Raw genomic sequence first — 23,737 nt, forward strand, 5'->3', positions numbered from 1 at the left:
ATTAATATATGAATTTGTTTGTGTTTTGTATTTTGGAACTACATTGGATTAATATGTGCAAGTGGGTTTTGCTTGGGGGATCATTATTCTAATCTTTTGGTTGAAATGGGTATTATAGCAAAACTCTAAAAGAATATTTCACAAAATAATTTTTAACAAAAAAGATTGTATCTTTCTTTATTTTCTCTTGGCTTTGAGTTGGCAAAAGTAAACTCAATTCTTCCTTTGGAATTGGGAGGCATATACATTAAAAAAAGGAAAAAAAAAAGAAAGAAGATATCAAAAAATGAAAACAACCTTTGGAACTTTTCTTTAAATTTTCTTCCTTTTTACCATCTTTTTCTGAAAGAAAAACTTGTCTCATATCAATAATATTCAATGTTTGAATTTATTTGAGGATATTTAATAAAATTTTATCCTTTTGCTTCTGCAAGTACTTGAAATCCTGAAGAGCCCCATCAAAAGGACCAATGAGAAAGAACAGGCGGTTAGAGGAGAGAGAAGAGTGGAGTAGGAGTCAGTGATTCTAGTGGGTTCCTTATGAAGACCCCACCTCTTTTTTCTTTTCTTTTATACATGAATAATAGAAAAGAAATTATAAATAATTTTGATTTTTTATTTTGTTGAACAAAAATTGTAATAACTTGGTCTTCAGAGGGCATGAGACAGGCCCTGCAAAGACTAGATTTTGGTGTGTGTGTTTGTGTGTGTACTATTGTATTGAAGGATGTTGAGTTTCAAAAACTCATAAATATTTACTTTGGAGAGATAAAGGTTAACAAAAAGCCATAACCCAAAAAGCAAATAAAGGGAAAAAACAGACCAAAAATCAAATAAGGTTTGTTTTCTTCACATAGTAGTAGTAGTAGTAGTAGCCATAAGCAAAAGGAAAGGAAAGCAAAGCAAAGAGATAGATAGAGACACACATGAAAGAATCAAAAAGTTGCAAAGTAAAGGAGAGATATATCTGAGAAAAAGACTTGTCCCTTCTTGTAGCAACTTAGATATACTTTGACAAGAAAGCTTTGATCTTTTTCACTCTCTCTCTCTCTTTCTCTCTATTTCTTGAGTTGGGTTTTGCTCCAATTAGAGCTTTATTTACAACTCAAAACCAAACTGAGGTAAACTTGTATGAATTCTTGGAAGTATTTTCTTCAAGCTGTAGCTTAATTCCTCTGTTTCTTGCTCAAGTAATAGCAATATATCAGTACTTCTGCTATTTTCTTTTGTCTTCATTTCTTTTACCAACTCTGCTATTCCTTTTCGGTTTCAGTTTCTTTATTGAAGAAATGAAGAGAATGGTCTAAACATATTCGAGTCTTTGCATGGCTAGCCACGGAATTGGAGGGACGGGTTTATCAGACTCAGGTCCTTCTAATCACCATCTCTCTTATGCAGCTGCTCTTCATGGAATCAACACTTCTACAAACTTCATGTATGGATATACCTAGCAATTTCCAGCTTCTTAATTTTGTTCCGGAAAAGAATGCAAATTCAATATACATATGGTTACATGTAATTAACCATGAATATTCATGTTTATAAATTTCGAATCTTTCTGGGATATCTTTTGGTTTAAATGTTTTGTAGATTACTAATATGGGTTTGTTCATTTTTCTTTTCTTTTTTTTTCTTTTTTTTATGTTTCAGGAATCAAGAAGGATCTGCTTTTGATTTTGGAGAGCTAGAAGAAGCTATTGTTCTGCAAGGAGTTAAGATTAGGAATGATGAAGCTAAAGCACGTATGCCTTTTTCTTGTCTATCTCTTTTGTGACGTTTGATAAGTATAACCAACTCTTTAAAAAGCAGAGAAAAAGAGAGAGGTTTGAATATGTCTATTGAGGGGTACAGTAGATGGGGTTACCATTTCCAATACAGTAATCATTCTTGGACAAGAGACTTGAATGGTGTGATGCTACAAACATAGTAATCTGACTCTTTAGCATGATTTTCTGACCTTCACAATATAACTGCAAAGAAAGAGGGAGGGGGGGGATTAGGTGGCAAGATTTTGAAAATGTCTTGATACAGTTTCTTTTATTTTTGTTGTGGTGATCCTCTGAGATTTTGCTTTGTTGATTCTTGCAGCTTTATTTACGGTAACAGGCAGACCTGCTGCTACTCTGGAAATGTTCCCTTCATGGCCAATGAGATTCCAACACACACCAAGAGTAGTAGTTTCTTAACTTGCTTTCTCAAGCTTTGACTATGTGTTTTGTCTTCTGATGTTGAGTACTAGATAAATTAAGAAACGAGCTTGAAAAAAATTTAAGATGATCTTCACTTTTCAGTTTTCATGAAAATTTTCTTTATTACTTTGATTGGAAAGTGACTTTTTTTTTAAATTTTTTTTTCTTTTGGTGGTTCTTGAGTGCCCGTTTGCAAACTTTGATTAATTCTTTGAAACATTTGTTGAAATACTCAAATTGAATAATTATGGTGGGGTTTGCCTTTTGTTTTGCATAATTAATCCAGGGAAGTTCAAAGTCAGGAGGGGAGAGTACTGATTCAGGATCAGCAGTAAACACTCTTTCAAGCAAAGCTGATGCCCAGCTAGAGCCAGAATCTCCTATTAGTAAAAAGGCATCTTCAGATCATCAAGGTTTTGATCAGAAGCATCTGCAGCTTCAACAGCAACAGCAACAACTAGAGATGGCAAGTGATACCTCAAGAACAGGAGGCGGAGGACCCTCAGAACTGAATCCATCACCTGCCAAAACACCACAAGAAAAGGTTCTTTTCTTTGACTACAGTTCCTCTTTATAATTAGCTTCCTACTTCTTTTTACTCTCTCTCTTTACAAATCCCAAAACTGAGGAAAAAGCTGGTATCTTTATTGTTATTTTTTACTGTTGTGCTCTCTCTCTCTCTCACTCTCTCTCTCAGCATATCTTCAAAACACAAAAGCACAGATCCCAACAACCCACAGAAAATCAAAGATGGCAGAGTTTCTCTGAATCCTGAAGGATTTTCTGTTCAAAGTCTGACATAAAATCAGAGAGAGAGAGAGAGAGAGAGAGAGAGAGAGAGAGAGAGGGCGGGGAGGGAGGGTTGTACAAATAAAAAGGCCAAAGGCCAAAGTGAGAATCTTCGCAGTAGTAAAACACACTGTATCTTCACAATAATAATGACCTACTTTACTCGATACTTATAACTCTCAGTTTAGCCGGATGTTTTAGCCTTACAAATTAGTTTTGGAAAGCCATAGGAAAACCCAAGACCACAAACAAATGGCAGATAATGATGATTTTGTCTACCCATTTCATGTTCATGATTGTCATTTCCAAGAACAGCACTCACATCAGCACCAGTTACCAGAATTGCTTCCCAAAAATGCTGTGAGATTTCTTAATAATTATTTTTTGTTGTTAGTCCCAGAATCTTCCCAAAGTACACTGCTTTCTCAAATCTACATTATTAACATAAAAAAATGTAGTTATATTCTTCAATTTTTTTTCTTTTTTAGTCTTGGCCTTGCTGTAGTTGTTATGACCAAACTGAGTAAAATGCACCAAAATTCAGATGATTATAGCCTTCTATTGCTTAATCAAGTTAACCAACTTCCCCATTCTTGCCAGTTGTCATTGCACCATTCAAATTTTTGAAGTATTGCATTTTCCTTTCTTCCTTTTAAATTAGTTCTGCATTTCTATGTTGTCTCAAAAGTTTAAATTTTGATTCTACAATGTTGCAGAGGAAAGGTTCGACATCAGAGAAACAGCTTGATGCTAAGGTAACCTTTTTCTTTCCTTCTTTTAAAAACCAAAGTTTCTTCCTAGTGAGACCAAAGTTTCTTGCTTTTCATGTTTTTTTCTTGAAAAAACTTTTTGGGAATCAAAGTTTCTTGCTTTTTCATGTTGGTTTTTCAGACACTCAGACGTTTAGCTCAAAACAGAGAAGCTGCAAGGAAGAGCCGCCTTAGAAAGAAGGTGTGGGTTATTTTCTACCAACTTTGAAGACTAATTTAATGCTACATGTAGCTTACAGACACACGCTCACATTTATAACATATTATATACATATACAGTAAGATAAAATTATGCCTATATTTGCATGTAATTTATATTACATTTGTGGGTGTTAGAAATGAATGCAACAACCCATCATTAATGTGTCTTTTACTTATCTCAAAACAGGCCTATGTGCAGCAGCTAGAAAGCAGTAGAATCAAGCTTACCCAGTTAGAGCAAGATCTCCAAAGAGCCCGCCAGCAGGTTTTCAAAATCATGTACACTTTTTATTTTCTTTCAAGTAGTTTCTGAGAAAATCCAAATTTGTTAATTAAAAAAATATATTTTATGGGTTGCTTTACAGGGACTGTTCTTAGGTGGCTGTGGTGGTGCCGGTGGCAATTTAAGCTCTGGTGAGTCCTCTGGAAATTATTTTACTGAAAGTCAAGCTTAAAAGTTCATTAATGAGAAACATTTTTTTTTTAAGAAAAGTGTGAATCTTTGTCTAGGTGCATTTTGTAAAAGCCTGACTTGGCAATTGGTGATTAGTCTTGTGCCATAATTAAGTGGCGTTTAGCTTAATCCAAACACTAATTATATATCCTAATATTATAACTTCTATTTAATAAGCCATATAAGACCAAAGACAAAATATTCTCTGATAGTTTCTTATTTTGATCAAACATGGTTTTAGTTTTTAATTGGCCGAGTAGTTGAGTATTGACCAACATGTAAAATTAATATAAGTTTTTCAAATAATTGGGTTTTATTTCCAGTCAAAATTTGGAAATATATTACAGTCTCAATGATCCATTTGGCAGGAGTTTCTTAATTTGACCAAGTTTTATGACTAAAATCTTTCTGGGATTTTTTTAATTCAAAAATTTCTTTAAAGATAAAGAATTTGGCCTTTTCCAAGCATGGAGCTATTGTCTTTGATCTTAACCCTTTTTTTTTTTTAATTATTTTTTTAAAAAATCTCAGGCAATTATTGATCCATTTGGTATGAAGCTTTTCTACTTTTAGAAAACATATAATTCTTTTAGTTTAAAAGGCAAATTAGGAATGTAAAATGCCCTTTAAAATGCACTATAATGTTTTATTGTATCACATTTTGGTCCACCATGTGATTCACTAGAAATTAAATATTCATTCCTTAATTCCTTTCTATAGATCGCGATCATTGTTTTTATTTATTTATTATTATTATTTGGACATATATAGGAGCTGCAATATTTGATATGGAGTATGCAAGATGGTTAGAGGAAGATCATAGGCACATGTCAGACCTCCGGACAGGATTGCAAGCACATTTATCAGATGGTGACCTGAGGGTTATAGTAGATAGATACATTTCACATTATGATGAGATTTTCCGACTGAAGGGGGTGGCTGCTAAAACTGACGTTTTTCACCTTATCACCGGAATGTGGTCGACTCCGGCAGAGCGTTGCTTCCTCTGGATGGGTGGTTTTAGGCCATCAGAACTCATAAAGGTTTGGCTGTCCTAATATGCATTTCTGCAACATTACATCCAATATTTTAGCAGTACCATAGGAAATAGCAATAATAATAGCAATAAAAAGGCCAAGACAAGAAAAACATAGCATGCAAGGGTAACATAGTAATTCTCATGTTGACAAAAGATAAGTGCAAAAAAACAAAAATGGAGAAACTGTGTTGGGCCATTTTGGTCATTTTCTCATAAAGGGTTGTAGGAGCTGCAAGGTATCTCTTAGGAGATTAAAGCTTCCCTTTAAAGGGCACATTATCCATTTAAAAGTGAAGAGACAAGTAAAAAGCCCTAAAGGGGTGTCCTTTCTTGGGCATGAAAAAGAGAGTGAAATTGGCAGCACTAACCATCTCAGGCTTCTTCTTTTTTTTTTTTTTCTTTCCCCTTTTTATCTTGCTAAAGGATTAAACTATGGAAAGTATTCCTATATCATAAGGGAAAATCTTTTGGCCCAAAAAGAGCAACATACATGCAACTGATGTCAAATGACTAAAATATCCCTGTTTAGCTGCTTAATCATTAAGTATATTCTAACTCATGTCTTTGTTCCTTTTTTTTTCTTTTACCAGATGTTAATGACTCAGTTGGACCCATTAACAGAACAGCAATTTATGGGGATTTACAGCCTCCAACAATCCTCACAACAGGCAGAAGAGGCTCTCTCCCAAGGCCTAGAGCAGCTCCAGCAGTCTCTAGTTGACACCATTGCCAGTGGGCCAGTCGTTGATGGCATGCAGCAAATGGCAGTGGCACTTGGCAAGCTTGCCAATCTTGAAGGTTTCGTTCGTCAGGTAAATACATGTTTTACATATTTTAGTCACAATCCATTTCTTTAAAATCTTTTTATTAGGCATCAAGACTCCTTAATCTCAGGAAAGGAAAATTATTTTTGGTGCACTTCTTATGCAAGTAAAGTTTTTATTGCTCCATGATAATGATATATTGAAAGCATGTCACCTGCTCTCTAATTAGGTTGAGCCAAGTCCTTAGGTGACATATAGCAGTCTTCCTCAAGTGAATTACGACATTACCAAAATTTCATGCTTTAAGCTAGGTGGCATCTGCTGTATGTTCCTTATCAAGATTATAAACTTACAAGGTCATCAAATATTGGATTGCTCTTTTGATTAATTTACTTGCTATAAACTTATCATAATTTGATTACACAAGTTCTTTGCATATCCTGTCAATGGAAAGTGGCCCCATTGAGCTAGTTATAACATAATGATCATTAGAAGAATGAGTTTCATGATAAGCTCATGAAGCTTCTTGGTCCGACTCTTGTTTTTCTATTTATTTACTTATTAATTATTCTATTAGCATTTTCAGTCAGAGATACAATAATGAGAACTCTTCTCTGATCTTGTCAAAAAACCTGAAACCGGATTCACTCCTAAACCCTTCAAGAATATGAAAAATCCAACTTAAAAACCATTGGAAGTATAGGAAGAAATAACTTGAACAGCTAAAATGGCAGATAAGATGTTTCTGTCTTAGTCTATATCATCATATTCTATGAAACTCGCATATTGCGCCGCCAATTCTACCTTACACCTGAAGGGTAAGAGCCCCATTACTTACACTTCCTTTACATCAATTTTGATTTAACATTTTTATTGACTTTCTAGCTAAAATAACAATCCTATATATATAACATATATACATATTTTTTTTTTTTTTTTTATTAATTTAGTCAACAAGATGAATATGTTAAATTTAATGTCTAGTGTATTTGGCATGGATCCCACCATCTATTTATCTATACTCACGAATTTCGACCTTGGAAAAATATTCTATATTTTAAGTAGTCACCATCAAGTTTTTTAAGGTCAACTTGAAGGCATGAAAGGACATGATTTTTATACACCAAGGTTGTTCATCTCCCTTCCTTGCTTGCCTAGTGTACTATTGATGGTCCATTTAAATACTTTTGGTTTTTACTTTAAAGAAAAAAAGAAAATTTAGGGTTTTCATGTCATATATATATATATATATATATATATATATCATGATTTGATCATGTGGTGAATATGTATTGCTTAATATGATTGCTGAGAAGTCTATTTGAATGTTGATGGGCTAGGGTTTTTGATGTTGTATTTTCATCTGAAAAGGTTGCTATCAAAAGGTGGTTAGAAAATGATGTTTGTTGAAAATAAAACACCGTAGCTACATACACCTATCAACAGCACTTCTATAAAAATAAATTAAAAGGAACATCCTAATTATTAAAATATTCTATCAAGAAAGAAGTGTATATATATATACCTTTGTATATATCTATTTGATGTATGATTGGAAATGGTCCATATATATATATATATATATATCTATGGAAAAGACAAAGTAGTACTCCATGATATTCAACCCCTTTGAATTAATGTTAAGAGTTTATGCCTGCCCATGTGCTCTTGCACCTTGGGACCCATCACAAGCTTCTGCATGCTATAATTTTATCACCAGCTGATGATATCATCAGTCGGCTTTTACATATTATATATATATATATATATATTCTTTTAAAGAAATACATTAATATTAATGTATTTGGAAACATATATATATGTGTTTTGTAGGCTGATAATTTGAGACAGCAAACACTTCACCAACTGCGCCGGATATTAACAGTAAGACAGGGGGCTCGGTGTTTTCTGGTGATCGGAGAGTACTATGGGCGGCTACGAGCACTTAGCTCCCTCTGGGCATCTCGTCCTAGAGAGTAAGATCCTTTTCACGTATACCCAGATTCTTCTGAAATTCTTTTCACATGACAATTTTGGAACGTAATTATTATTATTATTACTATGGTTTTTCATGTATAGGTCGATGATGGGGGATGATAATTCATGCCAAATCACAACTGATCTACAAATGGTTCAACAGTCTCAAAATCATTTCACAAACTTTTGATGAAGATGACAAAAAGCCAACACACAGCTGCATGCATGCATAAGTGCTTTAAATATATATATATATATATTCTTGTATTTTATCAATCAATATTTTGATGTAAATGACATACATGCGCTGTTATAGGGTTTCTTAATTTGAGGTACTTTTAGAGGAGATAGGATTTTTTTCTTTTCTTTTTTCTCTTTTCTCTTCATCTCTTTTGCCTTTATTAATATCTTCACATTTTAAATATTTTTATGTCATCTTGTAAATGTAAATCAATTTTATATGTGCATGAGGAAGCTTCCACTTTGCTTAAAATGAAGATTAGCTAATAATGGAGGAAAAAAAGAAAAGAAAAGTTTGTGGGATCATAATACATAAATTAATCATATTTAACAATCACATCTTTTCCTGATGACTCTTGAATGATGCAAAAGGGTATTTTATATAAATACGATATTCTTTTTGTGGTAAAGAATTAAAGATCACACATATCAAGGATGGGTTTTTATGGAGTTAAAATGTTTAAATTGTAGACAACTACAGTGGGGATAAGGGGTAAAGTTTCATTAATAAGAAGTGGTTGTGAGAAAGACAATGAAAATTGCTATAATATTTGTAATATTAATGTATAGGACAAGATGAGGATATATATATATATATATATATAAACTCAGTTGATTGTCTGTTTCTTTAAAAGGTTTTAAATACATTACATACAGTACAAATTTTAGTTGAGGAAGAGAGACAAAAGTTGGCTGCTGCTCTCTCTCTCTCTCTACATTTATTTTGAGTAGTTGTGCTTATTATTATTATTATTGGACCGGTGGTGCCAAACAAATTCATGGAGAAATCCTTATTTATTAATATCCTTTTTTTTTTTTTTTTGGTATTACGAGTTAGAATATTAATCATTTAGTTTTGAAATTAAACTAAAATATTAATCTAATTTAAAGATAGTTTTACTGTTTTAATTGTTTAAGTTATTTTAGTTATTGGCTAGAGGTGAAATAAAAGAAGTATAGTAAATAACAATAATGCATCAATGGTGGAGAAGATAAATTAGCTAAACACTTATGTGTCTTCGCTTCGTGATGACATAGGTTTCGGTCTGCAACTGGTTGTGTTTTTATATGTTATATTTGCAACATGAATTTAATTATATTATCAGTCTGATTGAGATGTGTGATTATTATAGGACTGTGTATGGTGATTTTTATTTTTGATTTTATATAAAATTAGGAAAGAAGGGTGCATGTGTGCAGTTGTGTTGAATCAATGCATATATAAAGATAAGTGTTTTCATATCTATCCGGTTCAACAATTCCTCCTATAAGTAAAAATAAAATAATATCATTTGTAATTCTCAGAAACTGATCCACCATTTTAATCTCTATTTTAGAACAACCAAAATTAGAATTCACTAATCCAGTTTTATTCCTTAATTTTTAATTAATTTGGACATAAGGGTTGCTTGTCAAAAGAATGATTTAATCTCAAAATTTAAGAGAATATACAAAAATATTGGGTACATGCACCCCTCAACTTGTAATAAGATTTTACTAAATAATATTTATTTATTTATTTATTTTCTTATGAAAAGCTATAATACCATATCAAGAATCAAATTAATAACCCTCTAAATGAGTTTTTAATTTTGTAAATTAGAGTGTATAGTATTAAAATGAGCTTAATTATCCTAAAGATTTGGACACACATAGGATCAAAGTAAAGGAAAAATACTTAAAAACTATTGGAGTAGGTCACCAAAATAAAAGGATAATTATAATGGTTACTAATGCAACCATAAACTTAATTAAACATCAATATGCAGCTCATACTTATATATATAATATTTATTTTAAAAAAATTAGAAAATCTTTTGATCATTAAAATAGAATTAAAAAGGACGGACGTGGAGAAGCCATAATCATGGTGTCCTCCTGTAGCTAAATGTAATTTACATTCTGTCTTCAGTATGTTGGGTTCGTTACAAGAAATTAATATCTAATTATAATTAATTAAGACGAAATTAACTTTATGGAATTAAAAAAGAAAATTGAAATTATATTGTCATCATCAGCGTGCCTTTATAACCCCATTAGATTATAAAGCTAGAGAGGAATACAAGATGACCTTATCTCCTTTTCTTTTCTTTTTTTTACTTTAATGCATACGTCTCTTTCCAGGATTAGGTTTTCAATTATTATTATTATATTACTAATGCTACTTTTTTCTGTTATTTATTATCATTTTTTTAATTAAATATAAATCAATCATTTTTTAACAAAATTAATATCATTATTCTGAACTATTTTGAAGTTTTAGAATTTAAATAGACCTCTTCTATTATATTTCGAGTTACGGTTTTTGAATCAATGTCTCGGTAATTTGATCTGCCTTGTCATCCTATTTCATCTCTACCCTTTAAAGAAAAACTCTATAAGAAAAAAATCTCAATATATAAAAACTAGTTGGTTAATTCAAACTAGCTAGATTAATTTAATGGTCGGTTTAATCAATCAAATTATTAATTGGAACTTAGTAATCAAATTTTATAATATATATATATATATTTTAATGATAAATTTTGTCATTGACCAGCATGATTGCTTTAGCACACCTGATATTTTTCATAAAAGAAATGCTGAAAGGCCAATGATAGCTAACCAAATCCGATTCTTGTGATTGGTTTATATATATTATCTTTAAACCAGAAAAGTTGTGTACTTACTGTGCAGTTATTTTGATAATATTATTATTATTATTATTATAGTTTGTTGTCAAATATTTTTCTAATTAATTTTAGAAAGTCCTAATCTTATATATAGATGATTCTTATAGCTCTCTAACTCTGAATTTTAAGAAGAAATTGTGCATTTGTATATAAATAATTACAAAATATATAAATGTTTAATGTGTATTATCATTTAAATAAATACTAAATTAATATATATATGTCAATTATTAAACGATGAAATATAAAACACTTAAAATATATATTATATAACTTATCGATTTGTTTTGTACACTTGGAATAAGTCTTACTCTTTTAATATTAAAGAGCTATTGTATTAGTAACTTAATACCTCAGTCTCAAAAGATTGAATGCGGCATAGCATCAAGAAAATTTAAAGGGCATAAAAGGTCCTTTTGCTTGCAAATTGGAAAATGAGTATGCCAGCACAATATATTTGCTTTCACATTTATCAGGCAGGTTGCTTCATATACATGGATTCATGCAAGTGTCTCTTCATTTCAAGCAAGAGTCCTTACTTAGTGGTCTCATATATTAATCATTTAACCTTTGACCCTTTTAAGGATATATATATATATATAAATAGGTTCTCCTTTTTGCTCCTTCTTGGGTAAAAATGACTGAATTTTGCAGAGACCCTTTTGCAATGCTGAATAAAGAAATTTTGTAGGAAGATTTCTTCAATTAATGGGTTTAACAAAAGAAGAAAAAGTAAACATAATTCCTTATGAGAAGACATGAAGGACTACTCCATGAAGACATATGGCAATAATGAAAAGAAAAAACAAGTGTAGGACAGAACAATCATGATCATTAATTGCACTCTCCAGCAAAGGTCCCCAGCCAGAAATCTTTTGCAAAATGCTGGTCCAGCCATAGAAAGGATTAAGGTAATGCCTGAATAAGCATTATTGGCAAAGACTAGAAAAGTACACAAAATGATTTTGATCTGGATTTTGGGACCACTATACATCAATAAACATATGAAGATTTTTGTTCTTTTCAGCTTTTCGAGAAAAAACAAAGAAAAGGAGAATAAAAATTCCTAACTCTAGAAGTCGATAGATTACCAATTACAATGATGAATATGAGGTATATGAGCAAGGAGTGCAATAAAAACTTGTATTAACAAAAAGTACATGCCCTGCTAAATGAACTGGTGACGTACTATTTGCAAATTTTACTTGAAATTATATTATTAACAGAAACTTCAAAATCTTTGTAATTTGTATTTGTTTTTCTTGAATTCACTAAAGGTCCTATAAACTATGAACTGCAGCAATGAAAAAAAATTGTTATTCTTTTACATTCACTACAAAGATTTAAATTTTTTTACCGTAGTAAGCAGAAACTTTCCTGGTTTTCACAGGTGAGAGCCTGACATCAAAACTCGAGAAAGTAACGATAAATTACACCACAGATCAACGAATAACCTCTGGAAACCAGAGTCGGCCTCACACCATAAACACCATGGACCGACGCACATCCTGCTACTACTAGTAGGCAAGTGGCTATAATGAGAGAAACAAAGAGATTCCTAAAATTCCGAGAGAAAATGAAAACACAAATTGGAAGCGCAGTTTTTCATTTCATACGAATATCCAGTTACATTCAAATTATATACAAAAAAATCAACTACACTTGCAAATCTTTTGATTTACATGCCACAGCTAGACTAGTTGGTGTTGATTCAGGTGTCAAAGGTGGTTCCTGAGTTCCCGCCGTGACGAAAAGGGTAAAAAATAGTCCTCTACATAAGCATCTGCAAATCTGTGAGGTCATCCATCGGTATTGCAAGACCCATAGAATCATGGTCTTGCAACGCATCATCATCAAAATTCAACCATGAACCAAGATCCTGTGGCCCGCCAAGCTCATTGGATACTTCTAATCCAATTGTGTCTAATTCATGCAGCTGCAAGTTTGCATAATCAATGGGTTCTTCTGCTTCCTTAGAAGCATCCCCAAGCGACATTGAGCCCGCACTGTCTAATTTATTGCTGGGACCAGCCACTGAATGACTAGATCCACGAGGTCCATTTCCTGATGTCGATAAATGATTATTCTTTTGCTTGGGTTTTGATTTTGTTTTGCGGTCATTTTTCAAGCCATCCAATGATGAGTGACTAGTTCCAGAAACAGAATTACATCTTATAATATCCTTGTTTATATCCCTTTCTCTGTCACTTCTCTTGCCCTTCACTCCACCAAGCACAGCACTGTCAAGACTCGATGTAACCCTTGATGAAGCACTGCCAATCACGTCATCAATAAGCACTTCCCTTTTCCTCCCTCTATCGAAGTAATCACCATGTGAATCATCTATCTCAAAAGTGCTGGAAATGGCAACTGTAACAGCAAAGAATCATATTTTGTTGCTTAGCACATCTACTTTGGATATTTAGGAAATAAATGGGGAAAAGAAAAGGTATTTCTTTCTAAAGTTACAGACAAAAAAGGGCAACAAGTTATATTACTATCATAAATTAATTAGTCCTTTTAAAGTATTACGTTTCCTGAACTCAGACATTCAACCATGCACACCACATTACAGATAAATCTCCTAAACAAATAAAGTATCATGATAGAGAATGCAAATATTATACCTGATCCTCTGGCTTCGCCATGATGGTTAGAAACTTCATTGCATGTGTTACTTGCAGTACCTGAGCCGACACAATCAACAGATTTGGCATCATTATTGCATGTAGGTGTAGAGAAGATGACCTCCTGTAGTGCAGGCTCACTAAAGCAACTGCTCCCTGTATCTTCAAATTTTCTACATCTGGCAAGAGTGCGCTTGATAAAAGCTAGGGCAACTTGTCTTGAAACCTTGCGGACTGCACTTTTTGAGGAATTGTTCCGACGGCAAGCCTGCATAAAATGAATGAAGTGGAAAATTCAATGAACCATTATTAACAAAAAGGCCAGTTCACCATATGGATTATACCATCCATATTTTTCTAGAGGATCCACTAAATTCACAAATTCCCTAGTTTTTAAACATTATTGAACCATTGATTTTCATGAAAGTAATGGTAGAGAAGTAATAAAATCTTTCCTTGTTCTCATCCTTCCTACATTCTCTAATTTCAGACTATCTTCTCTATGATCATTGAGGTATGTTTTACACTGATATCTCTATTGCTTCTAAGCACATATTTTGGACCAATCCACATAAGATTTAATGGCATGCAAACTACTGAGCACAAGAAAATAAGGTCCAACATGAATGATAAAACATATCCAAATGTATTACACATTTCTTTCGATCCAGGACCGACAGTTTGCCTTAATGCAGGACCCCAAGAATGATTTAAATGATTTTCATGTTTACTCAAAAAATTCTTACCATAAATGAAAGATTAGATCTTATGGCCATGAAAGTTTTTTTTTTTTTTTTTATCAAGACGTGGAGTTGAAAAAGAAAAAAGGGTTGCTTTGAAATTTATTCACCCAAGTGCAAAAGGAGAGGGGGGACTGCAAAAGGGATGGTCATTTAAACTTACGCAACATGTCAACAACTAAGTCCCAACTCATAACTCCATTTGAAAGTTTCTGTATGCATAATACTATACTAGCATGTTGATGGAGACCATACAGGTTAGTTCATAGTTATATCTCTTTTGTATGCCAAGAATGTAAATATGTCCCAATTGAATGCTCCCTAATATTTTCAGGAACAAAATTAAATTTCTACATTCTATAAATCCCTTAGGATTTGACTTAAACAGCTGAACAAGAAAGTTACTAATACCAGTCGTTTTCTATGAGCCAGCTCGACAAGTTGGTCCATTGCAATTTGCTCAATCGTCCTGCAAATCAAAACGTGTTACTCCAGTCCATATTTCTTCAGTTTAACATCCATAACTCATCCCATGATCCTGATCATAGAAAACTAACCTTCTTTCCACTTCTTTCCCTTTCTGAACAGCCTTATCAATTCTCCCTAACTTCCTTTTCTTCCTTCCAATCTGTTGGTTAATCAAAGGTGTCAAAAAAGATCCAAAGCAACTTGAAAGGGAAAAAGGAAATCAAGTTTATTAACAAAGAAACTCTTTTTAAGAAAATAATAACTCCAGATACACAAATTGAGCAAAAAATGTATTTGTGGCAAGCAACCTGCTGGTATAGGCCTTCCTTGAGTTCCATTATATCTTGACCAATCATTTCCTCCCCCTCTGCCAGATCAGGCTGCAATAAGGTAACAGAAACATACGAAAACAGAAATGACATCAGTAAATGCAGCCAAATATGACTTGATAAAACACTCCATATGCAAGACGAAGCATACCAATGTCTCTGGACATAGACCAATACTTTGCAACTCCAGCAGAACCCTATCATCAAGATACATCAGCTGATACTTGTGATCAGAGGAGGGGAAGGCAGATATGGTCAAGTCCCTTGTCTGCAGCTGACTGAGATCATTTGAACATATTTCACTGGCATGCACAATATCTGAATGGGAAAAATCATCATCTCCTGGCCACTGACCATTGCTATGTAAAGAGTTTGACATGCTTGAATTTCTAAATGTGTTAGATGCAACACTCTTATCACATGAAATTCTGTCCAAGAAAGAATTCCTGTGAGTCTGAAAATCCACTGTTGACTCAACTTCAGATTCCATCCTATCCCTATCCTTGGATTCAATATCAATCAGATTACATGAACCACAATGAGAATCATCACTAGCATAGTGAAGTGGGATATTCTTCCCTTCACTGTGGATATAAAATTCTTCACTTTCATCTTCTTCAATTAAAGCAGAAAGAACTCTCTGGTACAATGGAGCACCCTTTTCCAATCTTCCCATGTCAACTTTTCCATATAGAGCAGATTTCTTAACTGAATCTTGATTAGAGTGATCACCTTGTCTTTCACCACAATAATCAGGTAGTTCCTTTTGCACAAGAACACCCTAAAGAAGGAATTTCAGAGTTAACCTATGTCTCTTTAGAAACATTAAACTTTCATTAGTAAATAATGATAAATTTGTCCGAGTCAACTTGAGATCCAGATAGACTGATTTTAGTAATTGAAAGTCTGCTTGAATTACATAAACTGGAACTCGAAACATTTATCCTCATAATATAGAAATGTAGAAGGCTTGCAAAAAGGGGAGAAAACAATAATAATGCATTACCAAGAGGTTACATTCACTACCAAGCATCTGAGACAAACCCTCATCAAGCTCGTCAGCAAAACTAAGCTGATTTAACAGCAATGAAAAAGAAATAGTAAGTCCCTGGCCCATGAGAAAAGATAAAATTTTAAAATCTATCCATATAACCTCGTACCTGTTCCTTTAGAAAGGACAAGTCCTCTGAGCTTACAGAAGCAAAAATAGATTCCATTTTCTTCCAAAACGGGCCACAACTTGCACGATCTACTAAAGCAAACAAGTATTAGTTTATGAAATAACACAAAGATGGCTTATCTGGAGATGAAATTAAGAAAGAGATCAATATTCATACTGCTCGCATTCCGAGCAGAATTAGCAGCTGAAAATAGTTCCTCGCGATCATCATCAGATTCGCCTGTAAAAGAAAAGCATATATGAGAAAACATGTTGGCAAGATTAACATCAAGGAGAGTTTGCACAAACGCTACTAGGTTTTAGCCAAGTTAAAGTCACTGCATATATGTGGAACTCAAAATATCAGAACCCAAAAAAGAAAGGAGAAAGGAAACAAAATAGTCCGCGAGGGCATTGGCAGCTATGCAATAGACACATATCAATCAAAGCCCATTCTAACATCTGACACACCTCTAAACACCTACGAAATGTGACAACAAGAGCTGTATCATGACCACAAGATAGAGTTTTTCCAAAAGAGAAAAACTGTTATACAGCCTAATAATTGAAATATAGCAAAGAGATTTCAAATACCCTTCTTAGACAACAATGCCTAGCAGTGTCATATATTATCAAAAAGTTAATAATGCAAAACCCAAATTGATACGACAAATTCATTGAATAAATAACACTTACCTGTATAATCTAAAGATCCACTATTAATTATCGGCCCAACGCGAGCTGAAGACTTCCGATCTTTCAACTTTTTGGAAGGGGGCCGACCAGTTTTGCTGATTCAAAGAAACCAAACATATTTCAAATATTCAGAATACTGCCAAATGACATATAAACTAAGATTTGATCAACATTTTGGTTGGGACTCGGGAGAGGAGAGTGTTGAGGATAAACACCTTTTATTTTTATCAGAAACAGCATTCACACTCTGAAGTGGCTTTATTGTTGGTAGATTCTCTAGTTTCTCTCTCACTACGTGAATGCCTGGCCTTGTTAAAGATGAACCCCTTCCACTTCTTCCTTGTCTCCGAACTCCATCTCCAATTTCATTTGTGAGTAACTTATTTTTTTTAGAAGGCAAAAGAAAATGACCAGCTCTCTGAGATGAAGTTAGAGCAACCTCGCCACTGTTTATTCCTTTTTCTTTAGTTTTATTGTCCCCAGCACCTGATTCCTCACTTTCAGATAACCCAATGTCAATTTCTCTCTTGAACTTAGGAGTGTGATTATCTATACTGTTGGCAATTAGAGATCCATTTGTCCCAGTGGAAGTTCTAGTGCTAAAATCATTGGTTGCAAAACCTTGAGATGAAATCTGAGCATCAACATGGTTTGAAACAGGAGCAACTATATTTGTTCTCCTAGTGCGTGAGTTTTTAGGCCTTTGACCTACCCATTGAGCCACGGAAGATGAACCTGCAGATGTTTGACGCTTATGATTATTTAGCATACAAGGCATTGTTACTTTATTTGAACTTGCAGGTAGTTCCGCACCTTGAAGAGATGTAGATGAGGACTGAACTTTGAGCGATGAGTCTAGCATCATGATGGAGCTAGTTCGTGGTGCCCGAGCTTTTGCTTTCATCATTGTATTAGGACTGCTTGCTAAATTGTCTTCGTTAACATTTGGCCTGATACATAGCACCACAAACAGATTAATAACCTGACTATATTCGTCCAGAAAAGAAGATAGTGCACCAAATACAACAAGATTTCAAACTTTACAGCTTTTCCATCATTTCCTGACTCTTCATCTCCACTTAATAGGATAAACAATAGTTTCAAAAGGACAATACATACTTATTGCTTCCTTTTGTCACAGCCTTCTGCTCTAGGAGTGCTAATCGGTCTCTTGGAAGAGTTACAGTATCCATTTCATTCCTGAGCACTGTACTGGTATCTGAACCAGTAGGTTCTAAAGGACCATCCAACTTACTGATTCCACTAACACCAGGGGAAGATTTTGACCTGCGACACATAAGAAACTCATTAACACAACAAACTTGTTCCTTTTTTTTTCCCATCATAACATAAAAAATAGAACAATTTCAAGCAGTACCATAACAATGGCCGAGTCAACAGGACAGAGGATCCATCGTAATTATGAAGATCAGCAATGGCAATGACAAACTAGAGATACACGGCCAAGAACAAAGGAAAAAGTATTTTCCTCCTAATTAATTTCTAATCAACTAAGACGTACTATATAAATCATAACCGTGGAACCAAAGTTTCATCCGGAGTAACTGAAAGGCCAATGACTTAGTCCCCCTTCCCCCAAACATCAACCTCAAGGAAGATGTCATCACCGCTAGTGGCAGGTCTCAAGAGAAAGTTGCTTAAATAAACAACCTTCACCGTACTTGTCAGCATTGTTCTTTCAACAAAAATTGCAGAGTAGAATGATTTGACAATTATCACAGCAATAAACTTACAATGACAAAATATGAACACCAACACACTAGCATATCATTTACAGATAACAGTCTTGGAAACAAGTAACAATTCTATCGAAACTAAACACTTCCTATACTGGCAGTTATAAACAGGTTCTGAGCTTTATTTGGACTGTAAGAGAAACAATACCAAACCAAAAACATAAAATCACTAATCAAGTACATGGATGTACTACTTTACCTGAAACCCTGAGTATCGCAAGATCGCAGCTTAGACTCAGCACTGATTTTAGGATGCATAGCTCGTTTTATTTCTCGATCACCATTTAAAATTCTACTACCCACAACTCCAATAGAGCGCTTTTTCTTATTTTTTGTATCCCATCCTTCACCCCCAGCAGGCAATCTACGGATCTTTTCTTCAAACCGAACAGTACCTCCACCAGAATCTTGGAGCATATCTGTACCCTTCTCCATGACCATCTGCTGTCTTGAGGCAAGGTTTGACCTACCATCTGCCTGGTTGCATCAAAGAAAAGAAATAAAATTAAAAAAAAATGGAAAGAAATGCATGCATGTTAAATATATGTAAGAACCAGCCACAAGAACCAGTGGCCCAGCTGTTCTGCAAATAGGCAGTCACAGTTCAAAACCCTTTCTGCCTCTCAAAAATGGAAGGAGGGATTGCATAAGCAATTATTTTTTATAAGAAAAAGAAACTAACTACTTGAGATCACTATTTAAAGATACTCAACATGAAAGCGGGGGAAAAGGGAATTTTAAAAATTTTATTCAAAAGAAATCTACAGCTGTGTAAGCAGATTAGAAAACCAGGAAGTAAGAAATCAATTACCCTCTGCATGTTACCCTGGCTAATATATATGCAATAAAAAATCAGAACAGAAAACTTATACACGCATATCAGACTACAATATTAATATGTAATGTACAAACCCGCACATCAGCCACTGATGTACGAACCCGCTTATTCAGCCCAATATTTTTAGCCCTGTCCTCCAACCTTTGAGCCATAATATCATGACTGTTTCTATGAACCTGACTCCCCATCTTTGCTAAAGTTGCTCCATTTGACCTCTCATTCAACGGAAGTTCGCTCCTCTGTCGCTTCTTTGAACTCAACGCTTCCCTATACTTGTCCAATTTGAATAAGGAATCACGCCACATTTTTGCTCGATCCCTGATAGAAAAACATCATATCATCAGCATCCAGCTAGGAAAGTGTTTTGTGAAAATATCTTTAGTTACAAAATCTGAAGCGAAACATGGACAGTCAACATATGAAGCAACAAAAAGAATTTCGATGGACTATAAGTACTACAAAATGCAGAAATTTCAGGACTAAGCATGTGAATTAAAGGCATGAATTAAAAAGTAATAATCATTATCCTTTGTTATTCTATTTTTTAGGATGCGCAGCCACTAAATTTTCTCTGACCCAGAAGATGAAATAAAAAATGAAGTAGCTCTCTCTTCCATAAACCTCTAGTTGTGCCACATAGTTGGAATCAAACTTCCCTTACAACAAAATTCCAAGTCTTTTCCACACTAAACTTCAAGTGTAAAAGAAGAATGCAAGAAATAACTAATGGCACGGCCAACCATAAATTCATGTAGTCTGCTGCAAAGAAATGCTAACATACCTGGCCTTTCTAGAAGTATCTTGAACACTTTCTTTAAAATGTTTTAGCTCCTCCGTACCCGCTAGGGATTGAGGCTTAGGATGGGAAACTCCAAAAGAATAATCCTCTGATGCACTTCCTAGAGGAACACCCAAAGCCCTCCTTAACTCTCCACAGCGAGTATATTTCTGATTGCCTAACGTAATTTGCTCCAAAGGCAAGCATTGTGTCAATGGTGGAAGATCTGATGATATTGCGGCACTTCCACGGCTTAAATTATTATTCCCCGAACTTAACATTATGCTCTCAGTCTCTTATTTCAAGCAGCCAACCTGCTCAAAGAAACCCAAGTCCATAAAACAAAAATTAGAAATGCCCTCTGGAAAAGTTAAACTTTTTGTTAAATGTTAATACCTGATTACCTATCAAAAATAGGCTTAAACAAAAATATTAAAAAAAAAAAAATCAGGTCTGTCAAAGAATCTGGTTATTTTCAGAACCTACTATTATTTATATTACAAATGATTCCACAAATATAAGAACAGGTTATGCAAAGATATGGAAGAATTACTCTAAACTACTATGTGGCAGAATAAAAGAAAATATAAATTTGAGTTAGACAACATATTTAAATCACTCTGGAACATATTTACAACTTCACTTTTGTATGTTATGTTCCATTGCTTTCAAAGTAACCGGAAAATTGACCAATGAAAATTCCAAAAATTCCAAAAATTATCCATAATACATCAATATACTCCATAGCACAAAGTAGAAAAAAAGAACATCGAACTTCAATTTTGACTTGAATCATGGAGGTTAAGATACATTAACAAAAAATTTATTTTTTCAAGGAAAAAAAAAAAAGACGAACTAAACAAGCTCTAGAAAACCCTAGAAAAGGGAGTCGTGAAGATCAGCAAAAATAGCAACAAATACATGAAATTGAAGTGAAATTGAAGCGATAGGTAAGAAAGCGATAACAATTACCTTAGATTCAACGAGGTCAAGCGCAGATCAAACCTGCTTTCAATTTTTTTTTCCTTTTGAAATTTTTGGAGCGAGAAATGTAAATTACGATTATTTATTATTATTACTACTATTACTAATATTATTATTCTGGTGCGCGATGTGAAAAAGCGGGAGAGAGGGATTTGCTGTAGTGTAAGCGTTTGTATGTGTGTATCTATGTATCTGTATGGATTATTGATTCTCTTCGTGTATTCTTCAAACGTCATCATGTCTTGCGTTTTACTTGCTTGTGAAAGACACGGCGTCGTTTATTTGTAAGCCTGACATCGTGTTTCATCTTATATTTTGGGGGGAAAGGTCGTTACGTGCGTCTAATCTCTATAAATACATAGTGGATATTTAAATTTTTTTCTCTCACTAAAATTTAATTTAAATCAGCAATTTATCTATGCATTCTATAACGGTTATTATTATATAATTATAAAATTAAATTTTTAATTATTAATATTTATTCATCTTATTTTTAAAAAACAGCAAATTGAATATTTTAAATTTCTTTTAACTTTTTAATATTTTAAAATTTTATTAGTATACTAATATAAAAATTACCATAATAATATTTATTAATTAATTTTGATATTATATAAACTAATACTATTAACGTAATTGATATTAGAATTAGAAATTATATAATAATTAAAATATTAATTTATTAGTAAATATAATATTTAAAATATTATTTATTAAAATTAGAATCATTGTCTGATTAAAAAATTAATTTATTAATTATTATAATATTAAGATATAATTAATATATTACGTTTTAGAATAATTAATATTTAATTAAAAAATTAATTTATTATTAATATACTGTTTCTTTGAATTAAATTCAGTATTTAATTAAAAATATAATTTATTAATTAATAAATTAATAAAAAATTATAAAATTATTTATAAACTTAAATCTCGTGTGTCAAATAAATACAATCAAAATAAAAAATTTATACATCTAAATAAAGGAATACATATAAAAAAAATTAATATATATATATATATATATATATATATATATATATATATATCATCTAAAAATTAATTTAAAAATAAATACATATCTTAATTTAAGCAGGTTTCAAATCTAAGCATTTCTTTTCTCATTTGAAAAAGAGACTTAATTCAAATCTTTCCTTGCAATTCCCCCTTCCCTCTCTTCAAGATACTTGTTGGCAGTTACTGCTCTCTTGGAGAGTTGAGGTACAAGTAGGTACTAACTATTGCTAGACTACAAATTTGGTTCTCATTTATACAGGGTAGTGTTAATTAGTCCTAATAGAAATAACATTAGAAGTTATCTCTTATGCAATAAGATAAAATTTAACTTTTTTTATATAAAGATCGCTTTTATATATTTAAATATTAATAATTTTTTAATTTTATAACTTTTAAAAAAAATTTAATAAATATTCATCTCAATATGTTGAAAACATAGTACAAATATTTGAAAAGCTACCAATTAAAACTCTAGTATGATGCACATCTATATGGAGATCTTGGAATTCTATTAGAAGCCCTACTTTTATTTACACCTATCATGAGCTCCCCTTGTCATCTTTCTCCGTCACTCACCATGATGCTTCACCCATAATCACTTCACCAAAGATACATCTGTATATTTGGACAACCCAGATTTTGAGGTTGTACGGAACTCTAATTTAACTTTCAAGAACGATCATACATCTATTGTTCATTCTATAAATGGTCTAGTACTCTGCCTTGTAAAAAAAGCAGTCCAGCTTTATTATTATGATTAGATCATCTGTAAATCCAACAAATAGATATAGTAAATGTATTGCTCTTCCCAAATCCAATCTCACTCCAGTTAACATGATAGGATTTCTTGCATTTGGCTAAGTTATTGAGAATTATCAACCGTGATCTTGAAAAACCGACTGGTTTAGAACGCAAGCTGAGCATACTCCCTGAATAAAGGTTCTTGGAAGACTAAACCTGACCGAGAAGTAATTCATTGGCAAGTTGGTGTTAATGATGTTCTTCACTTGATTGCTCGTTTAAAAGATCTAAGATATGTGCTATTGGGGTGTCATGTGAGTGACGAGACGTTTCATAAGATTATATTCGCTGGATGTTATGATTCAGTATGCTTACTTTATAGCATACCCTTTATTGTACAAGGGTTTAACAGTTACTTTATTTCACCATATGGGGAGAGTTCTTTATGGGTAATGAAAGAGTATGTCCTAGTGGGTTCTTAGAGTAAGACTTATTGTTCAGCAGA

At 33.0% G+C, this 23,737-nt stretch overlaps 2 protein-coding genes across 9 annotated transcripts; one reads left to right on the top strand and one right to left on the bottom strand.

Annotated features, from left to right (window-relative positions):
- Positions 1-646: 646 nt before the first annotated feature.
- LOC8271908 (transcription factor TGA9) lies at positions 647-8,650 on the top strand. 4 transcript variants are annotated; one of them, XM_048378311.1, is made up of 13 exons: positions 647-1,121; positions 1,274-1,435; positions 1,651-1,742; positions 2,089-2,174; positions 2,476-2,733; positions 3,695-3,733; positions 3,870-3,929; positions 4,137-4,214; positions 4,315-4,363; positions 5,175-5,446; positions 6,033-6,254; positions 8,040-8,182; positions 8,286-8,650. In XM_048378311.1, the coding sequence occupies exons 2-13, from the start codon at positions 1,326-1,328 to the stop codon at positions 8,371-8,373; spliced, it is 1,497 nt and encodes a 498-aa protein (XP_048234268.1). In that variant the 5' UTR covers positions 647-1,121; positions 1,274-1,325; the 3' UTR covers positions 8,374-8,650. The 4 variants fall into 4 exon arrangements, with proteins under 4 accessions (XP_048234268.1, XP_048234269.1, XP_048234270.1 ...); XM_048378312.1 differs by having other exon boundaries at positions 649-1,121; positions 2,089-2,171; XM_048378313.1 differs by lacking the exons at positions 647-1,121; positions 1,274-1,435; positions 1,651-1,742 and adding an exon at positions 1,817-1,907.
- A 4,022-nt stretch (positions 8,651-12,672) lies between these two features.
- LOC8271907 lies at positions 12,673-21,614 on the bottom strand. Of its 5 annotated transcripts, none has more exons than XM_015722192.2 (17): positions 21,460-21,614; positions 20,491-20,801; positions 19,811-20,027; positions 19,071-19,348; positions 18,234-18,401; positions 17,928-18,064; positions 17,330-17,849; positions 17,115-17,209; positions 16,597-16,659; positions 16,420-16,511; positions 16,266-16,331; positions 15,411-16,040; positions 15,239-15,310; positions 15,020-15,090; positions 14,874-14,931; positions 13,723-13,990; positions 12,673-13,465 (listed from the first exon to the last, which is right to left on the bottom strand). In XM_015722192.2, exons 2-17 carry the CDS (start codon positions 20,766-20,768, stop codon positions 12,867-12,869), a joined length of 3,612 nt encoding a protein of 1,203 aa, XP_015577678.1. In that variant the 5' UTR covers positions 20,769-20,801; positions 21,460-21,614; the 3' UTR covers positions 12,673-12,866. The 5 variants fall into 5 exon arrangements, with proteins under 5 accessions (XP_015577678.1, XP_015577677.1, XP_015577679.1 ...); XM_015722191.2 differs by having other exon boundaries at positions 19,790-20,027; XM_015722193.2 differs by having other exon boundaries at positions 16,420-16,508; positions 19,784-20,027.
- Between the last annotated feature and the right edge of the window lie 2,123 nt (positions 21,615-23,737).

Source organism: Ricinus communis, chromosome 8 (genome assembly GCF_019578655.1).
Source record: "Ricinus communis isolate WT05 ecotype wild-type chromosome 8, ASM1957865v1, whole genome shotgun sequence".
NCBI classification, from domain to species: Eukaryota; Viridiplantae; Streptophyta; class Magnoliopsida; order Malpighiales; family Euphorbiaceae; genus Ricinus; species Ricinus communis.